This window comes from Mus caroli, chromosome 12 (genome assembly GCF_900094665.2).
Source record: "Mus caroli chromosome 12, CAROLI_EIJ_v1.1, whole genome shotgun sequence".
NCBI classification, from domain to species: domain Eukaryota; kingdom Metazoa; phylum Chordata; class Mammalia; order Rodentia; family Muridae; genus Mus; species Mus caroli.
This window is the reverse complement of record NC_034581.1, coordinates 76,408,255-76,426,145: the sequence shown is the minus strand read 5'-3', so window position 1 is coordinate 76,426,145 and position 17,891 is coordinate 76,408,255. Positions and strand designations below refer to the sequence as shown.

At 43.1% G+C, this 17,891-nt stretch overlaps 1 protein-coding gene across 8 annotated transcripts in view; it reads right to left on the bottom strand.

The window, feature by feature from the left end:
* Pcnx1 (pecanex 1) overlaps positions 1 to 17,891 on the bottom strand; it is a 144,090-nt gene that overhangs the window by 26,896 nt on the left and 99,303 nt on the right. For all 8 annotated transcript variants that reach the window (XM_021179162.2, XM_029484750.1, XM_021179163.2 and 5 more), the window contains 9 exons: positions 17,726 to 17,758; positions 15,162 to 15,333; positions 13,915 to 14,025; positions 11,365 to 11,456; positions 9,940 to 10,049; positions 9,560 to 9,665; positions 6,964 to 7,056; positions 2,833 to 2,983; positions 883 to 1,024 (listed from right to left, as the gene is read on the bottom strand). In XM_021179162.2, the coding sequence (XP_021034821.1) occupies positions 883 to 1,024; positions 2,833 to 2,983; positions 6,964 to 7,056; positions 9,560 to 9,665; positions 9,940 to 10,049; positions 11,365 to 11,456; positions 13,915 to 14,025; positions 15,162 to 15,333; positions 17,726 to 17,758 (1,010 nt within the window). The remainder of the gene's footprint in view (positions 1 to 882; positions 1,025 to 2,832; positions 2,984 to 6,963; positions 7,057 to 9,559; positions 9,666 to 9,939; positions 10,050 to 11,364; positions 11,457 to 13,914; positions 14,026 to 15,161; positions 15,334 to 17,725; positions 17,759 to 17,891) is intronic.

Here is a 17,891-nt window from a genome sequence, read left to right as displayed (position 1 = left end):
ACCAGACAGACTTCTGGAATTGATGTACAGAAGTGGTGTGTGTGTATACACAACTGTAATCCCAGTACTCAGGAGATCACAGTGGCAACTCCTTTGTCTCAGGAAATACACAATAACAGTGATCTCTATGATAAGTCTATGAAACCCTGAAAGGCATGAGTACAACACTCTTTATTAGTACACACTAGGAATTTTATCTTCTACATAAATAAGCATGTTTAAAAAATAAAAGTTATAGTTCTAGAACCTGGTTCTCTAGCTTTTCAATTTAATACTAGCAGCATTTAATACATGAAAAACATGTACCAATACTCCTTAACATGGAACTAAAACTACCAAGTCTGACTGAGGATAACTGTGTAGGCAAATGACCCCCTACATGGTCTGATGTGCACAGTACACAGCAGCCACCTCCCAAACCTGCCATTTAATATTCAAAGCTAACTTTACTTGTAATATTAAAATTATGGTTTCTCATCTATTTTGCATAATGCATACATAAGTGTGTGCACGAGCACACTTGCCATATCGTGTGTGGTGGTCAGAAGACAACTTGCTGGAGTCGGTTCTCTTCTTCCAGGGATTGAGCTCAGGTCATGAGGCTTAGCAGCAGGAACCTTTACCTGCTGAGCTATCGAGCAGGCACCCTCTCATAAAATACTGGTTGGCATTAAAAAGTCAAGAACAACAAAAATACAGTGATGCCCCAAAAAAGGGAAGACAAAGACATCTTCACCTGAGCGGTCCCTCTTCTGATGCCGTGTGACAGAAACAGTGTTTAGTGGCATTTGGCCAATGACTCAAGATGCTTCACCACGTGTGTGAGGTGTTGTTTATTACTGTTCTAATCTAAGGGCATGGATCGGGTGACTATATACTCACTCTGTATCTAGTTTCTTTGGGCTGGCAATTGTCTCTGCACTGCTGCTAAGCTCGTTGAGGACAATCAGTGGATAGATGATATTCTTCTCCACAAAAAGAAGCCACACATGAAGTTTTTCGAACCACATCATAGTGGCTGCATCTGAGAGGCAAGAAGTCCAGAGATCACAATTCATACAGTGCTCAAGACAGTCGGGCATACGGTAAGCAGAAAGGATGACCTTAGGACTCAAGTTTAGCTCAATGCTATGAGTACAAAACCATAAGAAGCCCGTACTTCAATGTCTATTTTTATGTGATCGAACACATGCATGCAGGCATACACACATGTAGACACACACACACATTCAGGTGCACACACACGCACATGCGTATACAGTTTCTGACCTAGACATGACTCATACTTGGCTAACTTTACTTTTATAAGTTGTTGTGTAAAGCTACGTGTCACCCCGGGGCCTTAGCACATAGGAGTCAACTGTTCACCATGCACCTGCATCTCCAGCATTTCATTTCTTGAGATCTTATTTTTCACTATAATTGTTCTCATTTTCCACATTTGTATATAGGAAAAGTGACTAAAGGTTCTCGGGCTGTACCTCACTCCTAGATAAGTAAGCACTGTTAAACCACCTGCCTTCACAATAGGAAAGTCTATGCTATAGATGCACACACACAGAGTTTAAAGTCACCCAGCTTATAAGGCATTTTCTTCACTAGTGGCATATGGTGGTTAAGGTAATAAGCTCTTCGGCTCTCTAAAAGCACTACGCCAGGCTGCTAGGCAGTCTTTACATTTCTAATATCAGTACAAAGAAAAAAACAAACCTCCCCCCCAAAACCAAACCAAACCAAAAACAGTTTAGTTCTATAGTTCAGTACTTTCAATAAGTCAAAAATGTTATGGCAATTCAAAATCTGTAAACATTTTAGACTGATTAAAACAACCAATAAAACTATTGATTTTAAAAATGAAATATTTGGTATATTTATATATAAAAGCGGGAAATGCATCATCATAGAAAAGCAAACCAGACCCTGTCACTGTGGGCTATGTTTCCGATGCAGAGGCCGGCCAGCACCAGGCCTCACAGTCTCCTTTAGTTTCCCTTACTAAAAGGTCTCCAGAGCATCATCCTGCTCCCTGCTCATTAGTATTCGGTGGCGTCTCCAGCGTCCAGGCTGTGGGCAGCACTAGGACCACACTGCTTCAGGCAGGTTCATTAAGAGGCCATTGTGAGAACAGAAAGTCAACTCTGCTACAGCTTCAAAGGCTTCACTGTTCTTCAAAAATATCAACTCATGCTCAAATGACTGGCTGAGTCACCCTCTTTACAGTAGATCAATCAAGTCCCTTCAAGGAGGAAAGCTTGCTTAAGTCAGTCACTTGTGTGCAGCACAGCCCGTCACAGGACCAACGGACAAGTCACAGTTTACAGTGGAAGGGAGAAGCTGGCTGAATGGACAGGCCTTCATCTCTTCTCTAGTCACTTCACTGCTTACCCAAATCTGAGCAGAAATTACAGAAAGGACTGTCACTACTGTTCTTAAGTAAGACAGTGTTTCTTGTGGCATAAGGGACAAAGGCCTTCCTTCCTTCCTTCTGCTTAAATTAAAACCTTTCAAATGGAGGACTGGGTGGGACTGAGCTGCCTGTATACTGATTAGGGAGAAGATGGATCGGGGATCGTTAGAGAAGTCACACGCCAGACACATTAGGGACAGGTGTGAGAGGTAGAGCAGGAAGTGTAGGTCTACTCTTGGAAGACGGCCTGGGAGCACAGCTGCTGCTCTTTTAGCAGAAGACAGTGGCCTGCAGGAGACACTTCCCGGGAAGCTTCAAACCCACTGCAAGAAGCCAGAGCTAAAGCGTGACTCAATGCTGTCTGCTTAACTCACCACGGGCACACCAAAGCGAGCAGAGCCCGAGGGTGGCAGAGACATACTCACTTCGGACTTCATACTGATTGTGCTCGGCTGTCCTCAGCAGAGGCCGGGAGAAGCAGTGCCAGGGGAGCTGCTTCCTCACCTGAGGCAGCACATAATGGGTTACGAGTCCCACAACACCAACCAGCGCGTACAGCACGTACTTGAGAGCAGGCTGAAAGACAGAGTTCAGGGCGTGAGGAGGTGAGGAGCCCTCGCTGGCTTCATGACCAGCTTCCACTTTTTTTGGTTTCAGTTTTCATCCAATAATGAGGAACAGTAAAGTTAATCTTAGAATCAAACAAACAAAATTTGTTTCTGTATTTGTAGGTTTTTTTTTTTCCCTGCCTAAATAAGCCACCACTGTTAACTGACTGCCCTTACACATATCTGAAGCATGGTAACTACTTTGGTGTCTGAGCTAGTGAAGGTAAAGGCCATGAGCTAGGTTCTGGAGGAAGAGCAGGATGAGGAGCACATCTTTGTATGCCGTGCTGTGAGAGGCAGGTCCCTGCACGATCAGATTCACAGCAGGAGGAATTAACACCATTTCTTCCGATATTAACACCAAGAGTCATATATATCTAAAACTCTAGGCCCACTGAGACATGAACGAGTGTCCAGTTGTACCCTGAGGAACACTGGCCCTTATCTCACTTTAAGTGTTCAGGAATGCAAGTTGAAATTGGAAAGAAGAAAAACAAGCAAACATGCTTAACAATATTAAATAATCGAGTGAGCCTTTGCTTCTGGCTCAGTGGAGTAACAGAGACTTACCCTCCCGTAGGAAAGAACCAAAACCAAATACAACCCGTGACCCAGTGGTTTGTATTAGGCAAGATTTACAGAAATAAGCCTATGCCCAGAAGTAAGGAACCAAGGAGGGGATTGTGCTGGCCCTGCTCACAGCTCCAAGAGAGGGCTAGGAACTGGGAGGACAGGGAAACCACAGGGGAGACCCTTGAGATCTGTAGGCGGTCCTTCACGACATGAGGAGCTGTGAAGAACCACAGGAGGACAACAAAGCACACAGGCCTCACAGGGCCGGGAGAGCGCCTTCCTCACAAGCTAGCCTGGGGAAGCTCAAGGTTCACATACAGCAAGCAGAGGCCTAAGGGTGCCCATCCCTACTTGTGTACAAGGAGATCCAAGTGTGGTCTAGCTAAACTTGGCCCCGTTCCACCTCATAAACTGCTTTAACCAAAACCAAGACCGGAGGGGATCAAGATATTAAGGGATTAAGACTATCTAGGGACAATGTTCAAGTACTTCTGGAAATACAGAACTTAATACATAAAAGGGCAAATTTCCACTGTTGGCACCCACTTAAAAATTTCCATAGGGGTTCTCTGAATGCATTCAAGACCACAGGGGGATGTGCTGAACTGATGTCCAGTACTGTTAGCCTGGCTAACAACCCAAGTCTGGGAGGTAGTAGACCCATGCAGGAGATGTGTTTCTGTAGTTAACTACACTGACTGCCTTCTAAATACCTCTCTGCTCACACCTTAGACAGAGCCTGAAGCAGGGAAGCCTAGTCTTACAATGAACAGAGTGAATACAGACTCTGCCCAAAATGTAGAAAAGAAGTCACAGATTTTGGCCCACCTCTAACCAAGAAACTTTACCACCATCTAAAACTCAGGGAGCCGTGTGCAAGGAGAGTGGAAAACTGATGAAGGGCTAGGAATATGAAACACTTTCGGTCAGAGCTCAGAGAACTGCAGGACTATTAACTCAAGAGCCATAGACAGTAGGCCATGGCCTTATCAACATTTAGTCTACCCTGCACCCCTCAAAAGCTGGCTGCCAACAGATTCTGCTGAGAGCTCACTACACTCCAATGGATAGCTCTAAACCCACTGTCACACAGATGGCCCTGGTTAATCTTGGTTGGGTCACAAAGCAAAGCAAGCAGACATGAATGCACAAAAGCTATTTGTGAGGTAGGAGGGTGGGTGGAGTGGTAGGGAGCTTGGATGCCAGAGGGGTTGGTAAGCAAAGTGTACAGAGGTGAAATTGTGGGAAAAATCTATATGTACAGAGAATCAGGACACCACAGCTCAGAGTAAAGGCAGAAAAATCAGCCAATCAGAACTAACCCGCCAGTGATATAGATGTTAGGATCAGAAGATAAAGATGCTCTTAAGAATGACAGTCAAATCCATATGTCCAGAATACCACATACAATATAAAAGAGGCCTCAACCAACTTCTAAAGATGGAAATCAGAGATTATAAAGTGGAAAAGACTCTGAATGGGATTGATGAGAGATTACGGCACGGAGGAGGAGATTAGTGCAGTATAAACAACAGAACCAGCATCAAGCCAGAGGAAAAGAACCGAAATAAACAGCATCAGGCAACCACAAGACACATGCAACTGCAGTCACTGGGGTGGGCTGCGGTGTGGCAGTGAGAACAGGATAAAACAAGACAAATCCTAGAATAATAGCCCAATGGCTCAAAACTTAATGTCAAGTATGAATCAGAGAAATGAACCTCAGCTACAAAAGAAAACCACCTAAAAGTACATTTTAATGAAATTATCCTCTACTAGTGATAAGACAAATTATATAAGCAACAGAGGAAGAAACACTGTGCACAGAGGGATATAGACAGGACAATCGCCAAGACTTCTTCTCATCAGAAGACGAGGACCAAGAAGACCTTGTGAGACCTTTCAGATGCTGGAAGAGTGAAATTGTCACCCTGCAGTTACACCCCAGGCAATACCTTCCCAAATGACCCAGGGAACAGAGTTCAGATTAAAAGATGTGCAGAACAAGCAACATTCTCAGACATCTTTGAGACCAAAGGAAGTGACAGCGTATGGAAGCACTGGAATGTAGTCACGAGAGTTTCACATGAAGCAAGGGTGGTGCTCAGACAGAAGAACTTCCTATGTGAGCAGAGATGCTCACCCATCCCTCAACCTGCCCGGATGACAAGACTCAGCTTCTCCAGCGGTACTCAAGTAAGGCTTTGGGGGACTTTAGCAGAAAAAGCACATCTTGCATACAGGATAGATACAGATCATGAGGGCCAGAGGACAGATTGCTATCTATAGTTCCCATGGCCTTGACTTTGTAGTGTTCGCACCTCTGTGTCTTTGCTTCCCGTGCTGTACCAGTCAGTCTACATGACCAAGAGAACAAAGAAGGACACTCCATTTGCAGAAGCGATTCTATAAGAGTCCATTTTGACGGGGGCTTTCTCTAGCATCACTTGCTTTGTGGAAAAGTGATGTCATTTAGAAGACACTTGGGGCCAGGCAGTGATGGCCTTTAATCCCAGCACTTGGGAGGCAGAGGCAGGCGGATTTCTGAGTTCGAGGACAGCCTGGTCTACAGAGTGAGTTCCAGGACAGCCAGGGCTACACAGAGAAACCTTGTCTAAACGCCCCCCCCCCCAAAATAAAAGACACTTGGGGAGCCTCTGGAAGAACTACAGACAAGAACTAAAGTCTGCAGCCAGCAGTAAGAGAGGAAATGAAGACTGCATATAATTCACCTCAGATGTCTGCAGTAACACGAAAAGCTCCTAAGCCATTCACAAAGACTTATAGCCTAGAGAAAACCTAATAAAACACATAAGCAAAAGCTCAAATGTTCCTCAAGGCTCAGGGACCACTGAAGAAGTGAGGGCAGAAAGAATGAGGAGGCAGAAAGATGGGGAGACGGGCAACAGGATACCATACTCTAAGCACTAACACAGCCACCACACCATGGACTCACAGCAGCAGTGTATTCTAGTAGCGAGCCTACAGAAGTCAGGCTCTCCTAACAGTCAGCTATAGGCGGGGAGACCACTACTGAACTGTGGCAACCAACAGATTCTAGAAGAGAGGGGCTAGGTACTCAGCTGTGATCCCATGATATACCTACCAGGCTCTCACCTAGGTTCTGGTTCAATTATACAGGACACTAAACAAAATCGATAGTGAGCAGGGAAAAGATAGGGCTGGTAGGGGCTGGAGGGAAGATGGGGAGGGGTGACAAGAACATGTATTTACATATAAAATCGTGAAGGAATAAAAGTTACACGAAAAACCAACACACACCAAAATCAAAACAAAAGACCCAAATGTTTCAGTCCCACAATGTCACACATTGGTAACATTACTTTCATCAATCCAAACTAGAGGGCTCCTTACCTGCAAGGCTGTGAACACCGTGCTCACATGAATGGCGAAATACAGCACACCAATAATGACACACACCACCAGGTCAGACTGTAAGCGCTCACTCTGTGGGACAAAGGGGAATAATTAAACAGCTATATACTTGTTTGTTTTTGAGCTAAGGTCTCCTGAATTCCAGCCTGATGCCAACTGTTATGTAGTTAGGATGACACTTATTGCCCAATCCTCCTGCCTCCATCTCCTAAAGGCCACCATGATTTCCTTTACATACAATTAAAAGAAAAAAATATCCTTTTTTCCCAAATCGGTAAAGCTTAAAAGATAATTTTGCACCAATACACTTTAGCATTTTTTGTTTTTTTCTCATATAAAATAATTATGTACAACAATTCTATTTTCTTCCTCAATTTTCTCATATTTGGGGTTTCCTCTGAGTTTGGTAGGAACCTAAACCACCCATCTAGTTTCTAATGTTATAAACAAAGTCTTCTAGAAGACTTTCCCCCCCTCACTGGTCAGTACATTTGCTTTCTTTATTGACAGGAAAGACAAAAGCCTATCTTCTGAGGTAACAAAACTGCACGCACCCTTCATGTGTGTGGTTCTCACAGGGCTGAGGGTCCCTTATTTGAACTTAGGACCAAGACCATTTCTAATTTTGGAGTTCATTCAGCCTTCGGAGAGCTTTTGTGGAATCAGCCAGTTGAGGATCCCTGAACTAAAACTCTGGACACAGAAATGTTCTAAAAACCCAAGTGGTTTTTTTTGTTTGTTTGTTTTTTGTTTTTTTGAATGGTGATTTGGGAGCAGTTCAAGCTGTGAGCTTTTGGAAGCATACTCAACTCTGTAGTAAAAACACAATCTTCTTGCTCTCCCTGGCCACCCTACTAATCGGTTGACATATAAGCCACATTTAACATCCCACCATGCTTAACACTAACACAGAAACCAAGGTCAAAAGAGAATTTCTTTCAGTTTTATCGTGAGGTAGTTTGTCACTTCTACTTTTCTGAAGAATTTGTAAGCAGTCACGTTCACTGAAAATAGATACTATGTTCAATTAATATTCAGATAGGTTCATCATTCAGACATAAATAATGTAAAATGAAGGGACTGGGGATATAGTCTCAATAGTAAGGGTTTGCCTTGCAAGTTTTAAGACCCTGGGTTCAATGTCCAGCACAACAACAAAACAATGTAAAATAAAACAGAAAATAAAGTGTTTTGTTTTACAAAGCCGGTGTGAGTCGCTGGGACTCCCTTCTGACGTCACTACAGAGACATCTGAGGCAGTAAGCTGAGCTGGGAATGTACACTCTAGTCAGCACAGTAAGCCACAAGACTGTTCTTTCCTTTCGACTGGAACCCTCATTTTAAAATTTTCCTATGTATTTATGAGTATTTAAGTGTTCTGCCTGTACGCATGCCTATCTACAACTTGTCTGCAGTGCCTGCAGACACCAGGAGGTGTCGATCTCCTGGAACTGGAGTTACAGACAATTGCAGGCTGTCATGTGGGTACTGAGAACTGAATCCAGGTTGTCTGCAAGAGCAGTAGTGCTCTTAATTGCTGAGTCATCTCTCTAGGCCACAAAACATACTTTTTATATTGCCTTTGAAAAATGACAGATGACATAGGTTTCTCTCTCTTTCTTCCTTTTTTTTTTTTTAATTCAACAAGAATGATAACAATCTAACTTACCTTAAACAGTTTAACCAGTTAAGTTCTTTGGTCCCCATGGATACCTAAAACTATAGATGGTACTTCACCATACAGCTATACAGACAACTGAGGGGCTACTCAGGAACTGGTAGATGGTAGTGGTGTGCACAGCAGATAACCTGAACAAGGGCATGCTTCATGTCTGAGTAGAACACACATTTCATCCTGCTGTACAATTTAAAACTTACAAATTATTTATTTCTGGGTCTGTTGGCCTAGATTTGGCTGCTAGTAAATGAAACCATGGGAGGTGAAATGAGGCTTGAGAGAGACTACGGTTGTAGTTAACGTCCAGAGCCTTGTCTCCCCTGAGGACCAATTTCTAGTACCAATGAAATGACTTGACTTTACTCAACACGAAACCCTTTGACGTTCTCTTCTCTACCAAGACGCCTGTGAGGAGGAAAGGACTTCTCACATGCAGGCTGACGCTCTCCTTTCCAAACTGTTTAGGACCAGAAGCATGTGAGGCTGCGGATCTTTGGGAATTTGGGAATATTTCTATATATCTATCACATGTCATACTTTGAGGAGATGAGGTGCACATAAAACAGTAAGATTCATTTTCCATCTGTGCCTAACAGTCTGAAGGTGACGGCCAGCAGCACTGTACGGAGCCTGTGCTTGGACTGTGAGAGATCACATGAGAGCAGGTGTGCAGCTTTCCCTGTGTGATGCTGTTAGCACTCAGACAGTATTAGAGTCTAGTCAAGACTTCTGGACTTTTGAGATGAAGGATGCTTACCTAGGATGTTAAAATCTAGACTGATTACAATGAACTATATTTAATAACACTTATTTTGTCCAATTACTAAAGACTTTGAAAAGTACTTGTCATATAACACCACCACCCGCCGCAGCCATGGCTCAGAGAGCCACACTTACAACAGAGTTGCTGAGCTTCTCTGGGAGAGGGTCTTTCACCTCAGACAGAGGGTCTTCTGGGTTCTTCTCATCAGCTTTTGGAAAAATCTTGGATTGCATCAAAGAGCTTTATTTGAAAAAATAAAGGTATTTTTAGCAGAAAATACATATGAAGCTTGAAATTCACACACACACACACCAAGCATACACACAATAAAAAAGTAAAAATGAAATCTTTAACAACATACATTTCAGCTAACAAAATCAGCATGACTCAAAGTTAATGTATTTTTAACACAGACAGAACAGGACAAAATACTTGACAGGAACTAGGGAAGGAGCTGCCTGAACTATGAGAAATGCCAACTTAAATGTTCCACAACAGGAGTGGATTCACTTACAAGAGCACAGACGGGTCACTGCTCTGTCGGCTGAGGTGATAGGACACCGCCACCAACAAACCACAAAAGACAGAGAAAAGCACAGGAACGTGCTGGCCATCCCAGGAATCCTGAGGAAGAAATCCAGAGAAAAGGGCACTTGTAACCTTAAATACCCAACAGCGAATCAATCCTCTTACATCAATATTTTAGAGAGAACAAACCTAAAGTGTAAAATATTTTAGCTATATTAGTAACTGAACTTTATTCCAAATGAATTTAGATCCCCCCCCTTTTTTTTTTTCATTTGAGAGAGGGTCTCATGTAGCTCAGGCTGACCTCAAATTTGCTATGTAGCTGTAGCTGAGTTTGAACTCCCAACCCTGCCTCTGCCTCTGCCTTTGCCTCTCAAGTGCACATCTCACAATAAAGTTCTCTTTCTCTGGAGATTTGGATCAGGCACTAAATTTCTTTTGTCTTCAGCTTTCTTCTCTCTGCTCTCTCTTTTGGTATGAGACTTTCTTTCATATTAGGAAGAATCCCTCATGCTTGGTGCTGTCATTCCGCAGGCTAAGCAGTGCTCACTGTATAGCTGATGTTCATTTCACTTCCCTCTTCACACTTGTGTAAACCAACTCTCAGATCTTTTTAAAAAACAAAATTAGAAGACAACCCATGCCACATCCACCTGCTTCACAGCTGTGTTCTAGAAAACACAAAACACAGTCCCTTAGTTCCTTCCAAATTGTAAGTTATTTTAATTTCCTTCCTCAAAAGGCCAAAGAAGGAACTTTCGTCAAGTCTGGTAGTTCATCAGATTCCAAATCTAAAAGAGCCTCTCAGACTCTGATGTGTCTGATGACTCTGTGGGCCTTACTCTGTACACTTGAAAACCACCATCTTGGGTTCTCCCTCATGTCTCCCTTGCCAACCCACAGTAGCAGCCTTCCTCTATGACTCAATTCTGTTGGTGACTTTTATGTCCACCAAGCACCAACAGAAACCTCTTTCTATATGACTACTATGATGTGCCTCTAATGAACAAAGGAAGTTTTCACATTAAAAATTCCTTGTTCCTGAACTCTAGGGTTTCCAATATTGTCTAGTAGTAGCCAGCAGTTCAAGCCAGACCCTGTTCCTATCCCTCTTTTGTTTTTCCAGGTCCCCAAATGTACTGATGGGATCTAGCCTGAGTGAGGGGGCTCATGGCTTGAGGACATCTCTGTAAATCAAATGGACAGTGTGTTTCAGGGCCCCTCTACCAGCATGTATCTTCAACTGTGCCCTGGGACTTGTTCTGTTGCTCTGTTTTGTTTTGCTCTGGAGCTGTAGCTGAGTATTAATCAGCATCAGAAGGCAAGGGGTACTAGTGATAATGTGGTTCAGGGAGGGCAGGAGGAAGCAGCAGTCACACAGACACAGAGCACACTCCAGTCTGCCACTTACCCTTAATGCTCCGTAGCACAACCCATACAGCAAGGCGACGGCCACAATGCTGCACAGGAAACTGTACAGTGCTGCCAGCAGGCTGGTGGTGGCTAGATGGCAAAGAGGAAGGAAACCGGGATCTTAGAAACACCTGACACTCAAATGCACGGGAAACACAGTGACGGCACAGCACGTATCCAGTCACGTGACTAACAAGCCAGCACTGCACCTTTTCCACAAGACTTGACATGACAAACACTTCTAGCTCCAATATTTTATTGAGACAGGGTCTCACTTTTAGCTCAGTCACTCTCAGCAATCCTCCTGTCTTAGCCTCCTGAGTGCTCAGGCTACAGGCATCCAGTCATCATGTCTTGCTTTAAATCACAAGAGAAACATCTGTACCTATAACAGGCTTCAAATTGTATGTAGGGGCTGCAGAGCTGGCTGTTCTGTGGGCACATTCTGCTCATGGAGAGTTTGGTTCCCAGCACCTATACCTGACAGCTATATCGCCAGCTCCAGGGGACCGAGTGCCTCCAGCCTCCACAGGCACTCACCCACATAATTAAAAATAACCCTTTTTAAAAGGTATCTGACATTAATAAAATGTATCAGAAAATCAAGCTTGCAAAGGTCTGCAATGGAGGTGTCAATCAGCCACTTAAAATATCTTTCTATGTGAAAAGAGCTTGCTTTATTCACAGCATTAGCTCTGTACTCCCATTTGTTGATTCACATAAAAATGCGTAAATCTGACTACTAGAACAGACTCAATAGGATTACTAATAATAAGGAGCAAGACAGATAGTTAAGATACTTATCCGTTATTAAAAAATATAGCTGAGAGAGTTCCTTAATGCAATTTTACATAGTGACCTAAGGGAAATGATTAAAAACTAACACTGCACACTTGTAACTTGCAATGACAAAGCCCAACACTGAGTCTCCTGCATGGAGGCCTCATCACGTGCTGCAGCATGAAGCCATCAATAGGTCCCTAACTGGAAAACCACTTGTTTTAAATTACACACATTCAAAAACAACAAAAAAAGCTAATATAATAAATAAATGGCAACCCAGAAAGTTTTACTTTCTATTAACAATTTAGGTCAGCTCAGGTGGAGAGAAAGCACAGCAAGCTCGAGGACCTGAGTTAACGCCCCAGCACCCCTGTAAAAAGCCGGGCACGACTGCGTGTGTCTGTAATTCTAGCACTGTGGGGCAGCAACAAGGGAACCCAGGTTCTAAGAGCTCCTTGGCCAGTCAACCTGGCTCAAAGTGTGACTCGGGGAGAGACCCCGACTCAAGGCGGCAGGTAGGGGGGCCAGCAGCCAACATGCCCTCTGGCCTCAGCACGCATCCATGCACATAGGGTGCACACACCACACTCTCACCATGCACATAAAATTGAAAAACACTGGAAAGTGAGCCATGCCATCAACATTTGATCACGAGATGACTTCAGGGAATGTATGTGGAAGGTAACTGAGGCTTACAAACGGCAAGTGTGGAGAAAATGAACTCTAAAGTTACTGCTTTCCTGTCAACTACTTCTTGTTTGCATACTCTTCTCACCACACAGTGGTACAAGATGAATATCTCAACTACAGTAGCTGCACTGCGTTCATGTTCTTCAAGTCGCTCTCTTCAAATTAACAGTGGATTGTTTTAAAGATAAAATGCATGCATAGTAAGAAAATGGATTTTCTAAGTTATCAAACAATATATACATATTCTACCCTAAAAACTGAGATAGTTCTTTAAAGGCTGATTTAGTAAGTTACTTTATGATTCTGACTTTGGCATTCTCCTTTAAGAACATGGACATGCCAAACGCACGCCCCAGTACAGAATGCAAGGACCATCAGACCCAACCTGCTCAGCCCAGATGACATTATGAACATGTGGTGACTTGCAGATCCCATACTGGGGTATAAAGTGAATTAAAAAAAAAAAAAAAGGCTTCATAGCAGCCCCTGAATTTCTGCAGTTTTCCTTCCCACAGGCTCCGTTAGCTATAGTAGGCTATAAGTCCAAAATATTAAAGAGACAACTCCAGCGCACAGAAGCGGGAGGCCGTGTCTGTATAACCTTTCCTCGGCTGTAGACTGTGAACATGTGATGCATGCAGCTGTGTGTACAACATGCTCAGGCAGAGGAGGGCGCTGCAGGTCATCCTCCTGCTGCCTTGAGACGGGGTTCCCCACTGCGCTGGAAGCTCACAATTACAGCTAGACCGGCTGGATAAACTGCAAAATTGTTTCACTTCATTATTACTGCTGCTAAGTTCACTATTACAGGGATGCAGGGATAATGCAAGAAAGACAGTCCATACAGGTCCCCATGCACCAGGGCTTGGAACATCCTCTATCAATGGAGGGGAGGGGCACAGAGTATTCTACAACTTTCACACTTTTCTCTTAACTATAATTCACTACCTTTCTGCCTTCAACTATTAAACAAGCATCTGTGACCATTTCAATTTTAAAATCCAAAGTGGAGACATACTGCAATCTCAGTTTATGACTGCATGACCCAGGTCATAGCAACCTGTAACTTACTCACCATTCCCACCAAAGATATGGATATCCAATTGTTCACAAAGGTACATTACAAACGTGTTCACCTGAGGCAGGAGACCAATGAAAAATACTATTGGGAAACAGAGTGTAAACACTATGGAAGGAAAGAAAAGTTTATTAAAAACCACTGCATTCATCCTCTTGTCCATTAAAGCCCATAAGCAATGAAGTCAAACTTAACACTGCCTACTGTATGACTGGATAGTAAATTCTTCCAAAACTATTAAAAAGTATCTTTAACAATCACCTTAGAGGCTGGGATACAAAAATGGAGCAGAGCCTGAAGGAAAGGCCATCCAGAAACTACCCCACCTAGGGATCCATCCCACAGGCAGATACCAAACCCAGACACTTGGGTTTGATGCCAACAAGAGCTTGCTGACAGGAGCCTGATACAGCCGTCTCTTGAGAGGCTTTGCCAGATCCTGACCAATACAGATTCAGATGTACACAGCCAAACATTGGATTGAGTACGGGGACCCCAATGGAGGAGTTAGGGCAAGATTGTAGGAGCTTAAGGTTTGCAACCTTATGGGAAGAAAAACAATGTCAACCAACCAGACCCCCCCAGAGTTCTCAGGGACTAAACCACCAACCAAAGAGTACAGAGGGGGTACCCATGGCTCCAGATGGATATGTAGCAGAGGACTGCCTTATCTGGCATCACTGGGAGGGGAGCCCTTTGGTCCAGTGGAGGCTTGTTGGTGACCCAGGATAGGGGAATGCTAGGCCACTGAGGCAGGAGTGGGGTGGCGAGGGGAGCACCCTCATAGAGGCAGGGGGAGGGAGAGGGGACAGGGGACTTGTGGAGGGGAAACTGGGAACGGGGATGACATTTGAAATGTAAATAAAATAACCAATAAAAAAGAATCAGAAAAATAAAAAGAATATTAGCTTAAAAAAAAAAAAGAGGCTGGGCTACAGCTTAGTGACAGAGCGCTTGCCTAGTATACATGAGGCCCTACATTCAATTTCCAGTACAGAGAAACAAAATCATTCCAACCTTTTATATATAACATGAACTTAAAATACATAATAAAGAAGTCTTTACAGCACATCGTCTTCAGGAACAGAATTACTCCAGTGACTCAGCATCAACCTTTTCCTTCTTAGCTGCTCTGTTTCTCAGACAGGACGACAGTAAGCAGAATGCGCTGATCGCATCTCTTTATCAGTGAATTAAAAACAATCAACTACTGTTAAGATCAGAGATCCCTTCAAGAAACTCACCTATAACCAAGTCTCTGGCCGACAGAAGCACCAGCGGGTTGGTGAAGGTTACTCCATATAACTTGAACTTGCTTGTGGTTAGGTTTCTGCTGCCATAATCCAAGAGCCAAATGAGACCACAACATAGACAGAAGTAAACTGGTCTACTGTAGGCAATAATACGATTATGACCCTGCAAACGATACATTTTCACTGTCAGGTTAGCTCATTTTGAGAGCCACAACTAAGTCCTGAGTTCATTATTAGCTTGTACTGTAATGGTCTGAACCGTTGCCATATGACAGGCAGGTGCTTCTGATGATTATAGGAAAATGTCAAAGACAAGTGTGTACAGGGGAAGGATAGAGTGAACCTGTGACACCACTGGGATCAGAGCTATCGGCATGAGCTCAGTGTTTCTATTAGGCATATGAATAGATACAAGAGAAGTGTACACATACATATGAATGTACAACTACAAGTTACACATCTTTACCCACTGAGAGGACCCAGACACAATAACATTCTAGTAATAAGGTTACTAGATCATCCTGATCTTAGTTCACAAAAAAGAGCCGAGATTTCACAGGAGAAACAAGGTAATGGCGGCCAGTAGGAAGGTATGAATTCAATGTGGATCACACTGCCATTAAAGCAATGGCTCTCAACCTGTGGGTCACACCCTGTTGAGGTTGACTGACCCTTTCACAGGTCATAGAAAAGCACAGATATTTACATTAGGATGTGTAACAGTAGCAAAACTAACAGTATTATGAAGTGGCAAAAAAAAAAAAATAATTTTATGGTTGGGGGCCACCATACCACAAGAAACTGTATTAAAGGGTCTCAGCTTCAGGCAGGTTGAGAACCACTGCATTACAGGTTCACACGTCTATATCAAAAGGACACAGAACAACTTGACAGGCTTCAAATGACCAAGTGAAGAATAACTGAGTATCAAAGCAAGTATGTAACATTATAGTCCACTGTAACACAAGCCATACGTCCACACAAATGCACAGATCTCTGTCTCTGTCACACACACACACACACACACACACACACACACACACACACACACACAACCTATTGTATATAAACACATAAACATAGAGACAGAAAAAGGGGCTGGGATATAGTTTATTAGTGGTATAATTGTCTCACATGCACAGGGTTCATTATCAACACCACAAATAATCAGCTAAGTCAGAAGAGAAAACTATTCCTTTTATACTCCTACTCCTCAAATACACTAACCTCTCATAACCAAGAAACATCAAACACAAATTGGGAGATAGTTCTATGATATAACTGCTCTAGATCCATAAACAATCAACATCCAAAAAAAAAAAAATACACACAGGAACCACTCCAGGTTAAAAGAGAGTTAGGAGCCCAGATGAGGAAGGAGAGCAGAGCAGATCTGAGAAACACCTCTAGACTGGACAGCAGCACTGTGTTAGGGCTGATTCCTAACTCTGACAATCATGGTCAATGAATGCACAAAGTGCTCTGAGGAAACTCACTGATGTACTAAAGGCACGGGGACATTAGGTATAGAGGCATTACGTTTGCAGAGATAGGGAGGAGAGGGAAGGAGGAGAGAGAACAGAGAAAGGTAGTGCCCGCCTCACACGTGAGGACAGCCCTGCAGTCTGGAGAGGAAGGTGCACCGGCCTTCCTCTAGTCCCCAAGATACTATTCTGCAAGCCAGAAACCATGTCAAGAGTTCATTCACACAGCAATGCATCAAAATGTCATTTCCCTTCAAAAGTATCCTCACAGACGACAAACATCAGCCACAACATCTCCTTGTGTGATTTACTTTCTGTTCTGGTCACATCAACTACTTCAGTATAAGGATAAAATTACTACAATCAGGAATGAAAACTCTACTAAACGTTATTCTAGAAGCTTATTGCTTTAAACTAGTTTATTTGTTTATTAAAAACAAAACAGATGCCACTTTGGAGCACTCTGGTCTAGAACTTAGGCAGCTCTGGTCGGCTGTAAACTCCCAGCAGCCTTCTGTCTTCAGCCTCCTATACTGGGGTAACGGGTGTGAGCCACACGCTACTGCTTTGCTCTACTGTACAGAGAATGCCCTTTCATCTTTCTATGAAACAGATGAATTGTCCAAACCAGAACTGGATCACACTATCTGCTCAGTAGACACAGGCTCATTAGCAAGGATTTTACCTCATTACTTAGCACAAGTCTTAAACAGCAGTCAAGTGCACTGCATCTTTATATTCTTGCTCTTAATGGATCATCAAAGAAGAATGAGTTTTTCCTACTTTAATATTCTATTTCCAACACTTATTCACTATTTTCAAATTTTAGTAAATCCAAATAAAGCTGATATGGATTATGTCTGCCTGACACTATTGAAGCAGGCTGCCAAAAAAATGAATTATTATGCTCATTTCAGCCAGTATTCCAAGTCTGTCAGCGGTGTCATTTCATCTCACACCCATAAATCAACCTACACAGTGTGTCAACTCTTAGATGAGGCAATAAATATAACCACAATTCAACCTGTACACACCAGGAGAAACTCTGGGCTTTGGTTACAGGAGACTTACATGTCTCGGAGAGGAAGAGTCAGGCTGAACACTCTAGAAATGAACAGAAAGATACATTATTTTACTCAAGTCTCCAGGAATTTCACAAACCAACTTTTTTTTTCTTAAAAAAACAAAAAGCTTGTTTTTATTTTTTGTTAAGTGTACAAAATCCTAGGCTTCCTCA